At 38.9% G+C, this 20261-nt stretch overlaps 1 protein-coding gene across 2 annotated transcripts in view; it reads right to left on the bottom strand.

Moving 5' to 3' along the window:
* sfswap (splicing factor SWAP) overlaps nt 1–20261 on the bottom strand; it is a 52212-nt gene that overhangs the window by 13547 nt on the left and 18404 nt on the right. For both annotated transcript variants that reach the window (XM_061799787.1, XM_061799788.1), the window contains exons 11-15: nt 17493–17553; nt 16163–16266; nt 15943–16075; nt 8453–8649; nt 402–763 (exon numbers count right to left, since the gene is read on the bottom strand). In XM_061799787.1, coding sequence (XP_061655771.1) covers nt 402–763; nt 8453–8649; nt 15943–16075; nt 16163–16266; nt 17493–17553 — 857 coding nt within the window. The remainder of the gene's footprint in view (nt 1–401; nt 764–8452; nt 8650–15942; nt 16076–16162; nt 16267–17492; nt 17554–20261) is intronic.

The raw sequence follows: 20261 nt of genomic DNA, 5'->3' as shown, positions 1-20261 counted from the left end.
AGAATATTTTGAAGATACTCAGTATACAGTACATAAGTATATAAAAGATATGAACAAGTCATTTAAATAGACACATTGGTCCATCTTGTGATTTTAAATTTTTTTTTTTAAAACTCTGTGATCGGCCCCAAAAATGCTGATCGTGTAAAGCCTAGCATGCATGAGGACTAATTTAGCTTGACACTGGCCATCTTGCTTTGGACACCCTTCAAAATGTATAGTTCTTCCTTAGAGACGATGACATTCACCCTATACAGAATGAAGTAAAAATATGTATCCACAAAGTAGATGGGGGACCAAATCCAGTAGTCTTTTACTTTCCACGAACTATGTTTAATAACAAATAAAATACAAATATGTAAATTGTGTATGTGCAATGACTGAATTTTAATGACTCTTACCGTGACCTGTGCGACCTTCTATAAGCACTGGAAAAGGAGTGTTTGCTCCTTGGCCTCGATGTGGATCTTGACCGTGACCTCCTCTTGTGTTTTTTCTTCTTTTTGTCTTTTTCCCTTTCCTTGTCCCTATTTCTGTCTTCTCGAGCTCTGCGTCTCTCCCGATCACTGTCTCGGTATCTGCCTTTTTTTGAGTCTCTATCTGCGCCTCGAGATGTAGAGTAGTGTGATGAGGACGCCGCCTCCCTGCTGCGACGGCTTCCTCGGCTCACCGTGTGAGACCTTTCATCCTGAAGATACGCAGGAGTTGCAGAGGACGTTTGCGACAGTGGGAGATCAGACAGAACAGACAGCGCCTCTTGCATCTATAAGCAGAATGAGAGCAAGGAAATTCAGTAAGGGAATGATCTTTTTGAGTCACAATTGCATTGAAGTCTTTCAGTATTTATTCTAAAAGACATAAAATAACTATTCATTAATTGAATTTAACAGTCGCTGTGTCAATTTGATGTGAAGGAGATGAAAGAAATTCCCAAATGGCTTATTTCTCGGTATACAATCAAAAACAGGGCCATCCATTTAGTGAGATGCAAGAGATTAGCGTAAACGGCAGGCTGGGTAGAAAAAGTGTATGTACAGTGTATATAGTCCCTTGACACGATGGGACACTGTTGTTTTTCTTGTTGAGTGTATCATGTACAGAAGCAGTAAAGTGTGTATATGTGGGATAGGCAGGATAACAGGGCAGCTCAGTGTAGAGCAGGGGTGTCAAACTCAAATTCACAGTGGGCCAAAATAAAAAATTGTGACAACGCCGCGGGCCAAACTCAATAGTTAATGAAAAATCACTGCGATGTGCATGTTTCCCTTCTCTGCAGAAATGTAGCGTTAAAGTTTATCATATGGCAACTAACTTACATTTTGATGAAACACTGAATCTGGAATAAACAAACTAATATTATAAACACGATAAATCAAATTTGGGATAAAAGACATCAGTGGTATTTGTTTGTTGTTTTGTATTTAAATAGATAACATGAATTCTTCTGTCTCTCTATCTTCTATATATCTATCTCAAACTACCTCTTTTTTATGTAAATCTTTTTTCAAAGGCCAACAACAAAACAACCCAAAAAAATAAGAATGTCCTTCAATAAAAATCCAAACAAATTATTAACAGTCCCTGCCTAGGAGTTGATAAAGGGCATTAAAAAAACAATTCAATTATGTTACATTCTTTGTTATAGCCACATTGCTCCGCACACGACAAACAGATCTGTCTTTTACTTTAGTGAACAGATAATCTGCCTCCCACCTGTTTTGGAAGTTAACTGTTTTTCATCTTTCGTTTGGCCATTTTTGGGAAGGGGAAGTGTAAATTTGCCCGAGGAGACTGGTAGCATAGTTGCTAACGACTGCAACAGAAAGGGAAGGGGTGTTCGCCGGTCTAGAGTGATGAGCCAACCCACTAGCAAAACATTCTGGGATTTGCAACTGTAAGATTCTGAGTTATCAGTTATTATGACATTCATGCCCATGACGAGTGTATGTCAACTTCTTACCACAACTGTATCAGTACAATGGAAGAGTGGCTAACATCTCCTATTGTTTTCATTTCAACTGTAAGACCCAAAGATTGAGCACTTTGCAACAATAAGAAGTCTAAATAGAGCATGGAAATCAAATGGCCTGGTTAAACCAGTCAAAATCCCTCAACTCTCTTGCAAATGTATTACTCCAGGTGTTGTCGGCTGTAAAGCTTTTATTATTTTGATTGAAAACCATTGTTTACAGAACAATATAGTGGAGTTGCCTGGCCAAGCTGCACCATGCCTCTAATTACTCCAGTGCTGCCCCTTCTGTTAACAATAGTGTGGACTGCTGTGGATGGATGCTGAAAAGATGGCCACCGTCCATCAATGGATTAAACGTGACCCTAAATCTTGCAAGGTTAAAGCTTGAGTTGCTATTGGGCTCATCCCATTTCAGAAGTGCAATCCGTGGGGCACTACTACTACAACTACTACCACTACTTTACATGTTCAATTTAATTTCATGCTGATGTATACATATTTGCACAGATTAAGTAGGCCAGAGAGTGTACTAGAATTTGGGGAAGCTTCAGATTTGGGCATAAAGCTCAATCTTTGCTGGGACTCCTTCACAAACCATAACTGACACAGCCAGCAGAGGATCAACTAGTTTTCTGCATTCACAGGTTGCTGTACAAAATGAAACAAACAGGAAACGAGCAGGTGAAATCTAACGAGCCTGTAAATTCAAATATGTATGGGTTATTACACGGTATAGCTTCAGAAAGATTGTCCTCTCTTTAACTCCAATCCTTACCATTCCAATCTGGTAAAATACTGTGGACATGGACTGAACGTTAAACAATGGCAAGGGAAGCATGTAGGAAAACAGAAGGGATGACGAAGAAAGCAGAAGAAAGCAGGAGGCAAATGAGATAAAGCGGCTATGTCTGCAAAGTGGAGTGGTGGGTTCATAGGACAATCAATAGCTATTTAAAAAACAGTCAAGAAAGTCGGGAGAGAAATATTTATCACACGTTTCTGTTGGTGCGCTATCGGGAGTCGGTGCTCAGGCAGAGATAATGAAATGACAGGAAGCAAGGTTTGTTTAAAATTAGCTCTGATTTATGGGAAGCTTATCTCAACACCAGGATGGAAAAATGTCTTGTCTCACCTGCTTGATACAGTTAAGTCAGAATACTAGCAACAGGAATAAATAACAGTGTTGATGGTAGGCACATTATTATTATGTCAAAGTGATTCTCTTATCACCTAAAATGTTCATTGATTAGTTATATATAAACTACTGGTATAAAGAAGATATGAGATTGTTGCCTAATATAAACTATTGGCACAAAGAAGATGCTAAGAAGAGACCATAGCATAGATTTATGTGGAAAGCCCAATACTCCAAATCTCATGAATAGTTCACATGCAATAATATTGTACACATCAAACAGTTCAAGGTTTTATTACAATGCTTCAGGATACACAATATTTTTTGTCATCTCATTCTCTGCCAGTATACACAAATCATTAGATCTGCCAACCCTTGAGCAACCAACATAAAACTGACCCTGAGAAAAACATGGAGAACGCAAATCCAATCCAGCAACTTTCAGAGACTGATCTTGTGACTTGTTGATACTAATTGCAAAACAAATTGATATAGGAAACTGAAGCTGTCTGAATTGAACTGGTAAATCATTATAAAATGGGATTCGGGGTAGAAATGCTGTCTCACCTTTAGAAGGACCTGTGATTATAATAGCTTCAGGCACGTTAGGCAACATTTGCTTTACAACCATGCGTGGCCTGTTGCACAGTCTTGGAGGATCTAAGTTTCTTAAAGGAATGATAGGGGCTCCCAGTTTCACTTTAATGCATTTAGAGGAAGTCCAGATGGAGTAAGAGTTTAAAAACTCAGTTGGATATTTTAAAGCAAGATCCTCTTTGTCCACTATAGGTGTATAGGTTTCTCCTGGAATTCTACTCAGCATAACACAGTTAATTTTTCTCACATCTATATACTTAAAGCTCAAAGTTTGTGTGTCCGTTTTCAAAGAACTTTCCAGAGCAAAAATGTTTTCTTGCACGTTTTTCAACGTTCCTGCACGTTTTTGGACGTTCTGCAATAAGACTCCCCTTATAGTATATGTTTCTGCATGTTTTTAGATGTCTTTGGTCGCATGTAATATTAAGAATTACCTGTCATGATATGTATTATTAGTTTGGTATTTAAAGAGGGCGTTGTAACCACATGCGAGGAGGAGGCTTATTGCAAAACGTGGCGGAACGTGCCAAAACGTGCCAGAAAAACGTGCAAGAAAACGTTTTTGCTCTAGAAAGTTCTTTGAAAACGGACTCACAAACTTTGAGCTTTAAGTATATAGATGTGACATGGCAAAATACAAATGGATTCACAAAGCCTCAATGGCAGTCTTAACTTTTTTAGCTTCAAGTTCAACTGTTGTTATTGATGAAATTTAATTAATTTCTTCTATTTCATTGCAGCTGGCATTTAGCTCACTTTCAATTGTCCTTTGAGGATAAATCACATTCAAAAGTTTGCATAAAATATAAAGGGCAAAACAGGATAGACAACACCAGAAAATTGACAAACACATGGTCTTGAAATAAAAACTAGTTTGCAGATTCCCAAAACGGGCAGGTCACTATCATTAAAATTTTAAAATCTACGGTACACCACTGGGGAAACTAGAGAATTGAAAGAAATCTAAAGCTGAAAAAATATGACAGACATTCTGTTCAAACCTAACTGGTGCTCTTTGGAAAGTAGCAATCTAAGTGTTCAGAGGAAAGCCAAAAGAAAGACAAAAATCATTTAGGACATCACAAAGTCAACCAAAATCGCTAGAACATGTTTGGCGTGCTTTGAAGAATCTTTACCTGTTGGTAACATGGCATTTTCATTCAAGATGTATAGCGGAAAGGTTTCAGTAAATGTATTTCTGGAGGGTTTTGCAGGGATATTAACCAATCATTGTAAAGTATGTCTAACAATGTCTACTAGTTAATGACTTGCTAAACCTACTACCTTACACAGACTGAAGGTACTAAATTTTTATGATGACAGGATTAATTATTTTCTAAATAGATGAGTTTAGGCTCTGTCTGTGATGGTTACATGCAAACTTTGGCATTGACACAGTTGTAGTAAAAATAAAACAGATGCCAAATTACTGCTTGGTCTGCGTTGTAATTTATTGCACATTGCACACCATAGTCGTCCAATGGGACTTTTATTTGTGTAACAGAAAAAAGCCTTCTCCAAACTGATCTCACCAATTTGGAAACAGACTTCTCCAACATGTTGCTATGCAGACAAAATATGGTTCAAATGGTGAAACTAAGTTTTGGTTACCCTGCCTGATTTTTCTTAATGATTTTCGAAATACTGTACTGTTATTGGTGGCTAATAAGTCATACATAGATAAAATGCCACAGTGACAGAGGATTGTTTTCTACACTCTTTGATGGCCGCAGCAGAAATCACTGAAAGAACATCTGCAGAGGTTAAATAGAAATGGCACCAGCGACAGAAGTGTCCACACACACACCTGGCTTACAAGGCAGCAAGCCAGTTTTACACACACAAACCAGTGGGCTCCCACCAGGAACTGTCATCCATCTGCACATCAAAAGACTGCCACAAAGTTGTATTTACAGGGGATGATTTTCACAGTTTGTCTTCTTTTAAATTTCACAACCATTGAAGTACTCCTATTAACTTTACAATCAAGAACAGATTGGCCAATTATGTCTGCACCATCATTTACCAAAAGTAAACGTACGCTACCTTCAAAAGGATACCACAACCTAAAAATGTTTATTGGTTTCACCTAGTTTTATTGGTCAAAGTATACAATTGATTGAGCAGGTTCTCTTACTAAAATTAATGGATGCACAAACAAACTTTTTTTGGGTCACGAATAAATAACAGGAAATCACATAAGACTTAAGAACACGAAATGATGAGTCAAGATCAACGTACAATCATATGCCGGACACACTTGTTCTCACTAGGAATACCTTGCCACCCAAAACAACTAAAGCTTTCTAAACAACTCAACAATAAACAAAAGAATAAGTATATAAAAATTTAGAACATATGTCTGTTTTGAGACGAGGTATTAATGTAAAAAGTAAGTAAATTACAGCGTGTCTTACGTTTTTCCTCGTTGATTTGGTATTTCCACCTTCAACACACACACACCAAAAAAATAACTTGATAAAAATGTTGGCTAGTTAATTGACATGGGTTTTGAAGATTCCGGGATGGAACTCCAACAGGCAATTGAGCGAGGCATTATGAACGCAGAGCCCCAAACTGTCACCACGGCTGCTTGTTTCTAGTCAAGAGTAATGCGGCATGCACTAGGTATACCTGTCACACCCAATTATATGATTGGTGAACTTTGCTGGTGCAAACATTCTAATTGAAGCAAAGCATCACGCTCTAGCTGACGTTTTTATGAAGTGACTAAAACCATAGTACCGCCTCAACTCGAACGGGCAGAGCTTTCAAACTTTCGCTGCCATTGATGGAAAGCTGTTCAGGAAGGCACATCACCTGGAACACAAACTGGGGTTGTGTGCTGAGTCAGTTTCCAAATACACTAATGATTGTACCAACCTCTCAACCACTACTGTTGATCTCAAATATTGCTGACACTTTGCTCACATCACAGCTCTGTGCCTTATTCGACCTCAAATCCACACACACACACACACACAAGCTATTAATTAATATTGTTAAACTCATCTTTCTCAACATGCTTTGTGTCACAATCTCCAAAAATTAATATCACAGGAAATCACATACCCAATAAATGGGCACTTCATGTTACTGTCCTCTGGTGCAGCCATAAACAATGACTAAATGACTTCTTGTTTTCCTGCTGTTGTGCAGTGCTGTTCGGCATTTAGTTCTATCACCATTGTGTGATGAGTGTTAATTTATGATGTGCAGTCCAGAGGTGTCGCAAGACAAAGACTATTGAAATCACATCATCAAAATTTGGGTTGCGTCATGAATATTTCTCCAGAAATGGGTTTTGTCAGCCCCATATACAAATGATTCATGCGTGTCAATGCCTGATGAGAGAGAATTTTTCCTTCAAATGTTTGAATGTGGACAATGGGCTTATATAATTTCTTCAGTCTTACTTACTGTACTTTGTTTACAGTCTGTAAGGTAGTGTCTTGTAATTCTTTTGGAGAAAACATGTAGGTTGACTCAACAAAAAAACTTTCAACTGTTAAAATGAGTACATATCTAGTTTGATATGATTTTTTTTGCTTTGACTTGTGAGCAAAAATTTTAGATTGGAGCGCTGCATGGTGGCAGCGAACTCAACTGAACACACTTCCCAATAACAGCATTTTGGCAGATAGTGAACAACTCTTCAAGAGGATTTGAGCTGTTTATTGCCTCTCCCAATTGAATTTTACTGTCAAACTTAAAGAATTACACGTTGTGTATTTAAAACAACCATATAACTCTGCCACTAACCTAATAGTAACACATAATGGGAAACACCATAGTTGGGCTACTGAATAGTATTGGTGTCACTGTTATAACCTTGAAGCAACAGATGGAAACAGTGGAGCAACACATGCAGACAAATAATGTACCAATACTCACATGCATATATTCTTTATCCTCTACAAAGAACGACTAGTGTGACTGCGGCTTACTGAGGAGTTGAGACGGCTCCATTTATATCCGTATGTCTACATTATACTATACCCAAGTGGCCAAGGTTCGTAGACAAGGACCAGCACGAAGTCTATTGATCGGAACATAAAATGCTTAATTTCTTTACATTTGATTAAATTAAGTCATTACTGTATGTTTTCCTAAAGTAGAAAAATTAAAATTATTTCGCTTAAGAAAAACATTTTTGTTGGGTATATTTTGGGGAAGCTAGAACAGATTTGCATTTCCATTAATTTCAATGGCGAAACATGATTATATGTGTTTAGTCACGAGCGTGGTCATGGCACATCTCAAATCACCATTTGATAATTTCATTTGCAGTTTTTACACAGATTTTTACACGAACAAGGAAATTGCTTTTAATCTGTAAATCTTTGCATTTTTATTGCTTTTAATCTGTAAATTTTTGCATTTTTGTGTTCTTAACATTTTAGTAAAATGAACCCTGCAAATTTGCGGGTTGCCTAAACCCCCCATCCTGCATTGGTACCCTACACAGAGGACAGTGAGGTCGGGAAGAAACTGACATTGACATATTTCACATGCTAAAGGAATGTATTGTTTTTTTGGGTTTTTTTTTTCATGTGTATATCTGTCAGAAGAAAGAGGCATTATGTGAGAAGATGGACTAGCACTGGTTCATTCAGGTACCAATTTGTTTTAAAAAATTATTAGCCATGATTTCAGTAAGGGTGAGTAGGTTAATGGTCCAGTTAATATATGTATGAACATGAACCCACTGACAATTACAAAAACTTCTTTATCAAACATTTATCTACCTCAAGCTGTGTGGATAAGGCTAGTTGAGCTTTCTTGGCCTCTGGCTCCCCCGTTAATGGGTTGCGGAGAGTTTGGAGGAACAGCGCTGCCTTCCTCTTCCTCTCCGCCTGTAGCTGTTTTTCTTTGGACTCTTTGGATGCCTGCGCCAGCTTCTCTCTGGCTGCAGCTGCTAGACGATCCTCGAGTTTCTGTTTGGCTAGGATGAAAGGGTGAAAACAGCAAAGAGACTGTCATACTTTTTTTCTTTCCACTGTTAAATACATTTCTGTAAGATGTTGGTGAGGGAGGAAATAAATTACATTTTTAATTCAACCTTTCAATACGAAAAATTATGAATAATGGGAAATACGAGGATTGTTAGGTGAATAAGTAGGAAAATAAGTAACAAATTAATAACAAACAACAACAAAAAATGATTTTCCACACCCAAACAAAAGTTGTTTCAGTTTGATCTTTCTTACTCTTAATGATAAGAAACACCATGTTGGTGGCAGATAATCTGAAGCAGTTTGAAATGGCATATAAAACCTAGAAGTAGGCATGTGAGAAGAGGCAAGGAGAAATCTGCATGACAATGGGGAGAGATAAATTCACACCCGGGACAGATGAAAAAAGGAGACAGATTGACAGAAACGGGTGGAAAAGTATCTGAACAAGCTCACAGAATGGTCAAAATGAGACAAGACAGCAAGGGTCAAAGAAAGCCCACGTGGAAAAAGAAGCTCAAGTTATAACATTTTAAGGGTACACTTATCAAAAGAAGCCAATAGACAAGTGGATCCACAACTTGGACAGATAATGATCCTTTCCGACTGAGTAATACATACAGTTGAGCTTTGCAATTGGTAATAATGGTCATATGACATGATCATTGATGGCCAAATGGATATTAAACAAAAAAATGTCTTGTGCAAAAGTCCAGCTTGTTTCATACAGTGGGCCCTTGGAAATAGTACACAATGCATCACAGGTGGTTGTTTTCACACAAGAAATAATGGACAAAAGGTTGATTCAATCCTTTGTAGGCATCAAACTATCATCATCAAACAAATATAAATAACTGAGGTCCAGTTCTAAATTGTTCTACTGTCAAGCCATCTGAGATCCAAAGGTAGACAATACCTTTGTACAATTATTGGCAAAGACTGAATCAATTCAGAGCAATTAACAACACTTTACCTGGAAAATTGTATCTGTATTTACAGAATGTTAACTATAAAGTATGCTATAGTGGTGTTTTCTGCTGCACCTTCAAACACAGCAAAACACATGGACATCTCTGGGAAATATTTGAAGTCTAAACAATTGAAGTACTTACTACTTGAAACCACTTTAGGGACACGTGGCTGTTTTCCAGCCCATTGATACAGATTAGCATTCAGCTGTCTACCACTGATTCTCCTGCTATCTGACCAAGTGGGGCCCACTGACCGACAGCCACTTTGCCATACAGCCAAGCAAATTCAATCAGCTATTTATTAGGCTTCTTGAGCCCCTTTTTCTGGTGGTATGTCTGCTCAGAAAAGAGACCATTAACACTTTGAGACTCATCCGTAGAACCCTAAGTGGACCTGCCAGCTCCCTCGATGCTGAAAAGTAGCTAATTTGTCTGAACGGTCTGTCTTTGTCTTTCCAGGCTCCAGTTAGCATACGTCTTTATGATCTAGGGCGCGTTATTATTCTCTTGCTCTGCCCCTCGTTATCTAATAAATTCTAAAAACAGCCGGTTTAAATATGTACACTGTCTTTAGAGACACTCAAATCATTCTCTTATGGCAAGTAATCAATTACTAGAAATAATTTTATAAAAGATTGTTAGTCCAAGGGTGGCACGGTGGACGACGGGTTAGAGCGTCTGCCTCACAGTTCTGAGGAGCGGGGTTCAATCCCCGCCTGTGTGGAGTGTGCATGTTCTCCCCGTGCCTGCGTGGGTTTTCTCCAGGCACTTCGGTTTCCTCCCACATCCCAAAAACATGCATGGTAGGTTAACTGACAACTCTAAATTGTCCGTAGGTGAATGTGAGTGCAAATGGTTGTTTGTATGTGCCCTGCGATTGGCTGGCAACCAGTTCAGGGTGTACCCCGCCTCCTGCCCGATGATAGCTAGGATAGGCTCCAGCACGCCCGCAACTCTAGTGAGGAGAAGCGGCTCAGAAAATTGATTGATGGATGTTAGTCCAAGCATAAGGACATGCATCTAGTACAGAGACATTAAAGGCCAATGTACATGTCTGTACATAAATTCTATGTAACTTTTGCCAGTCAGAGCCATTACAAGTATAAAAACTGATGTGGCTGTTACAAATGACAACCGCTACGCCAGCAATATATAACCTGAGAAGAGAGCTGTGACATGAAAAACAAATAGCCTTTAATCCCCCAATAAAATTCAACAGTATTAATTAAAATGGACTTTGTTCAAAATGTTTCTATTTGTTGCATAGTATGTACTGTATTCAGTACATATAGTTCAATATGGTTCTTAGCATAATCAGGGATGCGGCCTGTGTTATGGGGCCACGATTGTGTTGTAATTCTAAACTTTAAAAACTTTAATGACGACAACTTTTGACAAAGGAAACAAAAAACGGAATACTGTACACTAGTGAACCAAATCTTAACACTGCTTAAATGGCTTGTCCTCCATTTTAATAACAACAATATAAATGTATTTGACTTATGTACAGTCCCCTCCAAAAGTATTGGTCAATTCCTTTGTTTTTGCTGTATACTGAAGACATTTGGGTTTCAGATCCAAAGATGAATATGAGACCAAAGTTCAGAATTCCAGCTTGTATTTCATGGTATTTACATCCAGATGTGTTAAAAAACTCAGGACAGAGCACCTTTTATTTGAAGCCACCCACTTTTCAAGTGAGCAAAGGTATTAGAACATGTGACTGATGGGTGATTCTAGTTGCTCAGGCGTTGCCTTTTAGATTCATTTCTTAAAACATTTCTTGCTTTGTTTTGGCTTTGGGTTTCACTTGTGAAAACTGCTGTTTGCTGTTAAGCAAACACACAGACCAGAGAGCTGTCTATGGGAGAAAAGCAAACCATTTTGAAGCTCAAAGAGGGAAAATTGATCAGAGCTATTCGCACAAAAATTGGGTATAGCCACTACAACAATTTGGAATGTCCTGAAGAAGAAAGAAACTACTGGTGTACTGAGCAACAGACATCAAACAGGTCGGCCTAGGGTACAGTAGGGCAAAAAAGTATTTAGTCAATTGTGCAAGTTCTCCCACTTAAAAAGATGAGGCCTGTAATTTTAATAATAGGTATACCTCACCTATGAGAGACAAAATGAGGAGAAAGAAAGAAAAAAAATCCCCCAAAACACTGTCTTGAGTTTTAAAGAATTGCATATTATATGTCCCACCGGGAGGAGACCCCGGGGATGACCCATGACACACTGGAGAGACTACGTCCTTCGGCTGGCCTGGGAACGCCTCGGGATCGCCCCGGAAGAGCTGGATGAAGTGGCTGGGGAGAGGGAATTGTGGGCGTCCCTGCTAAAGCTACTGGCCCCGCGACCCGACCTCGGATAAGCGGTAGAAAATGGATGGATGGATGTATTAGCTGCCCTCATTTTTCAGGCTCATGAGAATAAGCGGTACAGAAATTGGATGGATGGACTGATGTAACCCCTTAACGCCACGGTGCTGAATAATGATGAAAGTAGTTGAAGTTACAGATGTACAACCCATGCACGTTTACATTTTAGGCACAAGGTAACAATCACTTCTTTCCACCTCTTCTTCTTACCCTGCTGTACGATGGCAGAGAAGTGCAAAATACAACAGCAAATAACTAAACACAAAGGCAAATTAAAAAACACAACAGTAAATAACTACACACAATAGCAAATATTAAAAAAAAACAAATAACTAATCACAACAACAAATAATGAAACAACACCAAATCAAAAAACAACAGCCAATAACACAGCAAATAAAAAAAACATAACAGTAAATAAACGGAAAATTAAAAAACATAGCATATAGAAAAACAAACATCAAATAGCTAAGGGAGGTACTGGTCGGGATAAGACTCATCGCTGATTGGACGAGAGGGACGACTTGATGATGGACGACGCCGTCTGTACAGCCCAACCTCTTTTAAATGTGTTGTCAGTGAGCACATACTTATTTGAATGTCGTGATTTACCTCAAATGTATGTGTAACAGGAGCAAACTAGGCGGTGCGGATGTACGTTAATTAAGAAACCCAACTCCCCAATCCTTAAAAGAGGTTACTGGCCGTTGAGTTAGCGGCACGGGCACTCGTCTCCCAATACATGACACGGTGGCAGCGTGTATTCGAACCCCAGAGTGGTCGACTGCGCATGAAGCATCGCGGCAGTTATGTAACACACCCACAAAATGAGACGTTACATATGTCCTGAGTCAAAATATTATTTGATAGCAGCAGCTACGTTTGAATCTCCGGTAGCGCACATTTCAAAAACCATGCAAGACGCGGAATAACTTCCTGGTCAAAGCATCCAATCAAGTCATTCTTCTCATCCAATCAGCGATGAGGCTTATCCCTGACCATTACCTTTCTCTTCCGGTAGCTTAATGTTGTGTTTTTCCATTTGCTGTTGTGTTTTTTTGTAAATTTGCCATGGTGTTTAGTTATTTGCTGTTGTGTTTTTTTTTTATTTGCCGTGGTGTTTAGTTATTTGCTGTTGTGTTTTTTTTAACTAGCTGTGTTTAGTTATTTGCTGTTGTGTTTTTTTTAACTAGCTGTGTTTAGTTATTTGCTGTTGTGTTTTGCACTTCAGGGCCACCGTACTGATTTGCCCATTTTTGTAACATTGTAATTATGGACTCTGACCACATGACTCTTTCTCACTGCCACAGAGTCCAATCTCTACACTCCATGGCAGATTAAAGCTTTAGTCCTCTACTGGCTTCACCAACAAGTGTTTCTTTTTTATGTTACAAAGCATTAGGCGAGGAGGGAAAATGCACTGAGAGGCTTAACTATTTACTTAGTTAAATACAGTAAAGCGGTGACTCATTTTGTTGGCCAGATAATACAATATAGCTGATTTGTAAGGATTCAAAGTTTGTACAAGAGGGGTGACAGTGTCAAAACTTTGTAAAGCTGGTATCAACTCCGAGAGCCTGTATGATGAGGTAAAATTGATCAATAAAAGGCTTCGTTGCCCGATTAAAAAAATGAATAGCTACCAACATATTATACATGTTGAGAGGACAAGAGACCTCGACTCACTGGTGGTTAACATAAAAAAAGAAGCAAATGAGAATTCTAGGGGTTATCGTGAGTTCATGCATTCGGCATTCAGGGGATAACAGAAAAATAAGCTTTGACCATCTTTAAAATATCACACTGATCAGAGACATGTCAAAACATTATTTGGAAAAGCTCACTAGGACTACTGAAGGCTCGCAGTCTTCATACAGTATATCCGTCAAACAGTAGCAGAATGTTGATGACAATGTTGGAAAAAAAGAATCAATTGGCCAACACTTTCTGAGATAATATAGCTCGATATGGATTTGTAAATCACTGCATGGCCTCCAGGCCAACAAGAACAAACTTTCCAGGACTACTGGTTCAGGATTACTGGCTATTCCTGGGAATAAATTAACCACTCGGCGGCCGTAATACAGGAAACAATGCCAGAATATCTCACTTTTGGAATGAATGAATGAATGAATGAATGCCTTAAACCTAATATTAATATTAACACTTTACTTTTTACATTTGCTTTTATTATTCGATATTAAATGCTGATGCACTTAACAGTATAAGGATATGATCTGAAGCTCAAACAATAAAATTTACACTGAGCTTATTATTGCTTATCTGTTTTTGTGTATTTAGGTTTAAATTTTCTTCCCTAAAAAATTTGTGGTTTGCAACCTGCAGGAAAATGTTTAACCATGAACATGATTAGTTAACAGTTTTGAAGCATCATTAAAACTTCCTTACTGAAATATAAATTTGGAGCATCTGCCTATTTTAAAGCAGTGGTCCCCAACCATATTTTCCGCCACAGACCGGACAGCTTGTTGACTGGCGGTGGGTTTGGGTGTGGCGGCTGGCTGACTGACACTTTCCTAAACGGAAGTCAATCATCGAAGGGGTGGGGCATCTACCGGTCTGCCAAAAAATTAAAATAAATAAATAAATAAATTCAGGCAATCTGTACGGACCAGTACCAAACGGCCCACAGAACATCACTTTAAAAGAGGCATATTATTTCCCACAATTTAAAACAGTTCCCAGATGTCTTACTAAAAAGCCTGTGACACTTCGTCGAAATACCCAAGCATAAAAATTTACCACTTTTTTGCGCTAATTTTAGGGAGGAAATTAAATCATCCTGTTTTGTGGGGGCAGTGCCTTCTTATGAAAATAAGCCACTTGTCACAACCCCACCGCCCCCACTGTCATGTGCTCTCATGCCCTGAGTCTACATTATATTATACATTTTATTTCATTTCAAAGAGTTTCCAGGTGTTAATAACATGTTCGTGACTTGCTTGCTTCAAAATATCACAATTACAGTACGCAAATGTACTTTAGACCCAATTATTTAAGCCTCCCAAAATTAATCTATTTTGAGGTTGTGGTCCTGTATCATGAAAATGAGAGACTTCTCACACCAACCCGCCTGCTCTACTGCAGACGTCTACTGCAGAACTAATGTCAAGTAAAGCTTTCGTTACCATAAGAGCCAAGGGCAGAAATAGGGGGCTAAACACCAAGCAGCTTCCAAATTAGAGCCCGTGTACCACTGAGTGAGGAAAAAAGCGCCCACTTCCGTTATTTAAAAAAACAAAAAAAACAAAGGCATACATTGCAATTGATACACTTCTGATTTCCATTCTTTCAGTCAAGATTATGCAAATTTGTACGCAAGTCAGAATGCGTCGTAGTCTCACTAAACTACGACAACTCAGTAGTAGTCATAATTCCAGTAAATGTATGTATGAAAAACACTTTTAAGCCATAAATATAAAACAACCAAGTGAAAGTACGGCAGTAACTGACCGTCCCTTTTTGCGCACCCTAAGTGCAAAACATCGTATGTCGCCATCTTAAACTGAAGGTTGAAATGGTTGTGTAACTTCACACTTGATGGTTGCGCAGGCACTCCAGAGACTCAACTATTGGTGTACAAACAATTAAAGTACATCTTTCATATTTCCCCTTTAAATGAAACTAATTGCTTTTTCACAGGTTCAAATTGCCTGACTTAAGCAGAAGACAACTGAAAGAAAACAAAGTGACAGTATAAAAATAAAAAGTAAAAAATAAATTTAGCTTACTAACAGATATATTTTTTTAATTTACACTTGAAAAATTTCAACTTGAAAAAATACTGTTCTCATTTTTCTCCACAGAGGAAATTTAGTTTTTCATTGGAGTGAAAACTGAATATCTCCTTTCATTTGATTGAGAATTAAAGAGTGAAAAAAAAAAAAATATTTTAAATGTTTTATTTCACCTTGTTTTGCCTCCAGTTCTTGCAAACTGAGACATGGTCTCTTTTCCTCTGGTGTACTGACTGGTAGAGGCTCCTTTTCAACCAGTTCAGGACCATCACCTACTATAGCTTGCAGCCTCTCACCTTCAAGCAACTGTAAACACACAATAATTTGTTCAAGCAAACCATTTCAAATCACACGGCATGAAGGATTAGATTTCTGTCCAATGCCGAACAAAACCTTGTCTTCATCTGAGTCGTCATCCAACCTAATTCGGTTTTTCTCTAGTGGCAGCATTTCATTTTCCTTTGGCTTGATGGCAAAACAAATTGGTGCAAAAGAAGCTGTAAAAGCAAAGAATCAGACAAGAAAGGATCAAGAGCATCATTCACAAAAATCCTGTCATCCATGGCTGTGCCAACCAATCGTGAAGCACTCAAAGGGTTAGATGGAGAAACTTTTTTAAAATGTATAAAAGGGTCAGATCATTTATAGAGTAATACTCACACAATAAAAAAATGTTTAATAAAAATGTAAAAAAAATACACCCAAAATTGTTCAAAATAAATTAAGTTACTGAATGAAATAAGTCAATAATAGAAAATGAATACATTTCAATGAACCAATGTTAGTAAAATTAATTTATGCAACAAATTGTACAGGGCTCAAGATCATGTACCGTAATTTTTTATCGTGTATAAAGCACATTCCCCCCCCCCCCAAAAAAAATTGTCAACAGTCAATAGTGCGGATTATACAGAGGTATAGGGGTAAATCAAACATATGAGCACAAGTGCGTGTTTTCTAATTTACTAAATAAAAGTAGGGCTGTGATTTTTAAAATAAGAGCAGGTAAATTAAAAAAAGGATTACATGTTCAAATAAAGCGCTTAACTTCAGAATAATTATTTGCAAAAAACTAACAAAATACAGATTATACTTCATGTTTTGATCATATGGGTAGAAGCAAAATCATGCATTGTAAAAATGCATTATACATAGGTAGAAGGGTTTTCCAGAATTTTGAGGTCAACTTTGGGGGTGCGTATTATACATGGGTGTGCATTATACACGAGAAATTACGGTAAATGCTCGGTGGGGAGGATTAAAAGAACAGAGTCCTGTGTGTTCCGTGGGCTTTAGTTTACTAACTCCTGGGCTAAGTGGGTGACTGTCAGGAAAACAGAAGGATAAGAATAATGGCAAAAAATGCAGTCATATAGAATTTCCTTTTCAAAAGATGTAAAGCAGCAGATGTGATTCACACAAGATAGAACCTTCAAATAAAACTGTTAGGGTTCCTGTGGAGAGTTGGCCATTCTCTTTGTATTATTACCAGCACTATAGCTATCCATGTTTGCTGGCCTAGTGCGCAGCCTGTTGCTTGTTGATAGCCTTTGGGAAACACTGTTTTCATTTGCAAACACACGTCGAGTTTTGGCCGACTCCAGAAATTTTCAGCTTTACACTACTAACAGAAATAACGTGTGTACACCAACCAAATTACAGAAAAACAAAACCAATAAGCAGAATCCTATTTACCCAAGAAGAAAAGCTAAAAGAGAAATACCTTTGTTTGATTTAGAATCACTGCCAGACTCATCCAATTGGAGCTTTCCACCTTCACCCATCTAAATAAGGGACATGAGAAGAGTCACAATTAGATATTTGTTTTAAATATGGGTAAGAATGTAACAGGTGACAGATGTAACTAAGCAAGTGGCTACATAGAGACTTGTTGTTTCTTCATGTTCATGATGATAACTGCGCCATTTACATAAATAGTATCAGTGTAATGCAGCACTCATATATGGTGTTGGAAAAAAAAGACGATTACTGAATATTGTGAAGAGTCAGTTACAAATTAAATGAAGCAAAATAAGTCCAGACCAGGGGCCACCAACCTTTTTGAAACAGAGCTATTTCTTGTGTAGAGTACTGACTAATGTGAAGGGCTACCAGTTTGATACACAATTCTGAAATGAGAAATTTTAATTATGTTGCCCCCCCCTACACTGGAATTCAGTATTACAACAACAGACCTGTTGCTTCAATATGAAGGCAGCGCCTTGTCTGTGATGATTCTACAACATTTTTATTATGTTTTGAAGGACAGCCAGTTGAGGGGGAAAAAGATGGATTCTTCGGACGAGGCAATTGTTGTAAAAGTCCTTAATAGTGCTGCTTGTTATTATTGCTGTTTTGTGCATGAATTGCTCAGATCTTGCTGAACTTTTATTTTATGTCAGGCACCTTGTTGGGCAGGTAAGGGGTCCTCGTAAAAGTTTTGTTTGTTCGTGGCAATTATTGTTTGCGTTAACACAGTAATTATTGTATGATTATTTTCTGCTACAGAAACGCAAAATATGTTTAGTGAGCTTTTTACAAAAGACAATGGGGCCGTACTCTGCCCATTGCTCAGTAAAATGTGTCATTTTCGTGCAGTCATTTTTCATTGCGCCACCAAGTGAGCCAGTGCAGGCAATGAATCGGGCAGTCACTAAATATAAAAAAAAATCAAATACTGAAAAATACAGCAAGATGTTAGAGGAGTTGATAGGCTTAATCTAAGACGGTTAAGGAGGCGGCAAACCTAGTGGTGGAGGAGGTGTTCTTGTTCTGGGAGAAGGCCAAGATCTCCACGAAGGAAAAACATCGCGCAGCTAAAAAGGTGACAAAAGAGCCGCAAGTCCCCGACGGAGACAAAAAAGCGTGAATAATTCGTGACCCGCCTCGACGGCAATAATGACGGCTCCAGGCCCTCTTTTGCTCCCTCCCCTCCAAAGCGCAGCAGAGCTCGAGCCTCGGCGGTGACCCCGCAGATTGCAGCTGCGCTTGATCGAACAAGGACATCTGTTTGACCTGAGGACCACGTTGGGGGGGAAGAGGCTGATTGTGGCTGTCTTTGACCGAAACATCGTGGAAGATCCGCCGAAGCGGATTTCACTGGAGCCTGACCTGACTATCCTGACGAGTAAGACGCTGCCAGACTTCGTTTCGTCAAGCTTCAGGTTTCTCCTGGCCGCCCTTGGCCCGTCGGACTTCCTTGAGGTGGACCCGGCAGAGTGGCCGGCCCGCCAGGACTACCAGCTCGCCGCCGAGTCCCTCAAGGTTGTCAACGACTTTGCCCAACGGGGCGCGGTTCTGATTCAAAGCCACAGCGCCATCCTCACAAAGGACGAGGAAGAAAGACAGTTCCTTCTCCAGGTCGTCGAGGATCATTGACGTCACTTCCCCGACGTCCGCAAGTCGACATTAACTGGGCATCAATGAGTGGGGTTTGGGCGAGACCCCCCCAGTGAGGGGCTCCCGCGAGACCCCCCCAGTGAGGGGCTAATACACGCAGGTCAGCGTGGGTGACCCAGGTGTGCCTTTTTGACACCCCAGCGAGGGGCTAATACACGCAGGTCAGCTTGGGTGACCCAAGTGCGCCTTTTGTACATAACTTTTACCGATTTTGGTGGGGAATTTTTTTCTCTCCACGTTTTACACCCCTAACGAGTCTTTTGAACAACTTCTATGTGCATTTTTCAAAAAAATCCAACAAAAGTCAACTTTTAATCTTTTTTAGACTACTGCGCCAAATTGGCTTTGGGGCACCTCTTAAATATGTCTGATCGATGTGAAACTTCACAGGAGGTGTTTTCTCATGGTATCACACCATATCCAGCCCTTCGCTGATGAAAATTCAACAAAAGTTTGAAAATAAGGACCACCCTAACATATATATATATTTTTTGACAGTTTCTTAAAAGAAGTTTTCCCTAAAGTAGGGCAAGATGTTTTTTCGGTTTACTGCCAAGTCAGAGCACATTTTAAGGTATTCCATATCATCACAAGAACATTTGACTACACACCAAAACAAGCAGCAGCACAAGATACATTTAGATACAAGTAAATTATACTTTTTTTTCTATAAATATACTTAAAAACAGCTGCATGTGTGTGGAGATATCTGCAGCCAATTATTCATAATGCACACCTCTCAACCTTGTTTCCTGAGAGAATAACAAAGCAGCTCCATCCTGAGTTTTGTCATAATGGGTCACACTTTTTTGAACTCTGAACAAGCTAATGAATTAGATTCATCAAAACCAAATGGCTCCATAGAAAACTTATTCACTACTACCCCTCTTCCCCTCCGCAAGATTAACATGTGCATAATGAACATTGCAATGTGATGTGCTCCTATTGAGAAATATAGAATACAAAGCAGGGGGGTGGAGGATGTGTAGGTCATTTGGCTTGAAGGCATGTACACTCATCTTGGCTGAGGGTGAGGGGTGAGACTTTTGTCTACAACCAATTAAATGTTAAGTGCAAGCCTGTTTCAGTCATT

The sequence above is a fragment of the Phyllopteryx taeniolatus genome, chromosome 15 (assembly GCF_024500385.1).
Source record: "Phyllopteryx taeniolatus isolate TA_2022b chromosome 15, UOR_Ptae_1.2, whole genome shotgun sequence".
NCBI classification, from domain to species: domain Eukaryota; kingdom Metazoa; phylum Chordata; class Actinopteri; order Syngnathiformes; family Syngnathidae; genus Phyllopteryx; species Phyllopteryx taeniolatus.
This window is presented reverse-complemented; position numbering and strand designations above follow the sequence as displayed.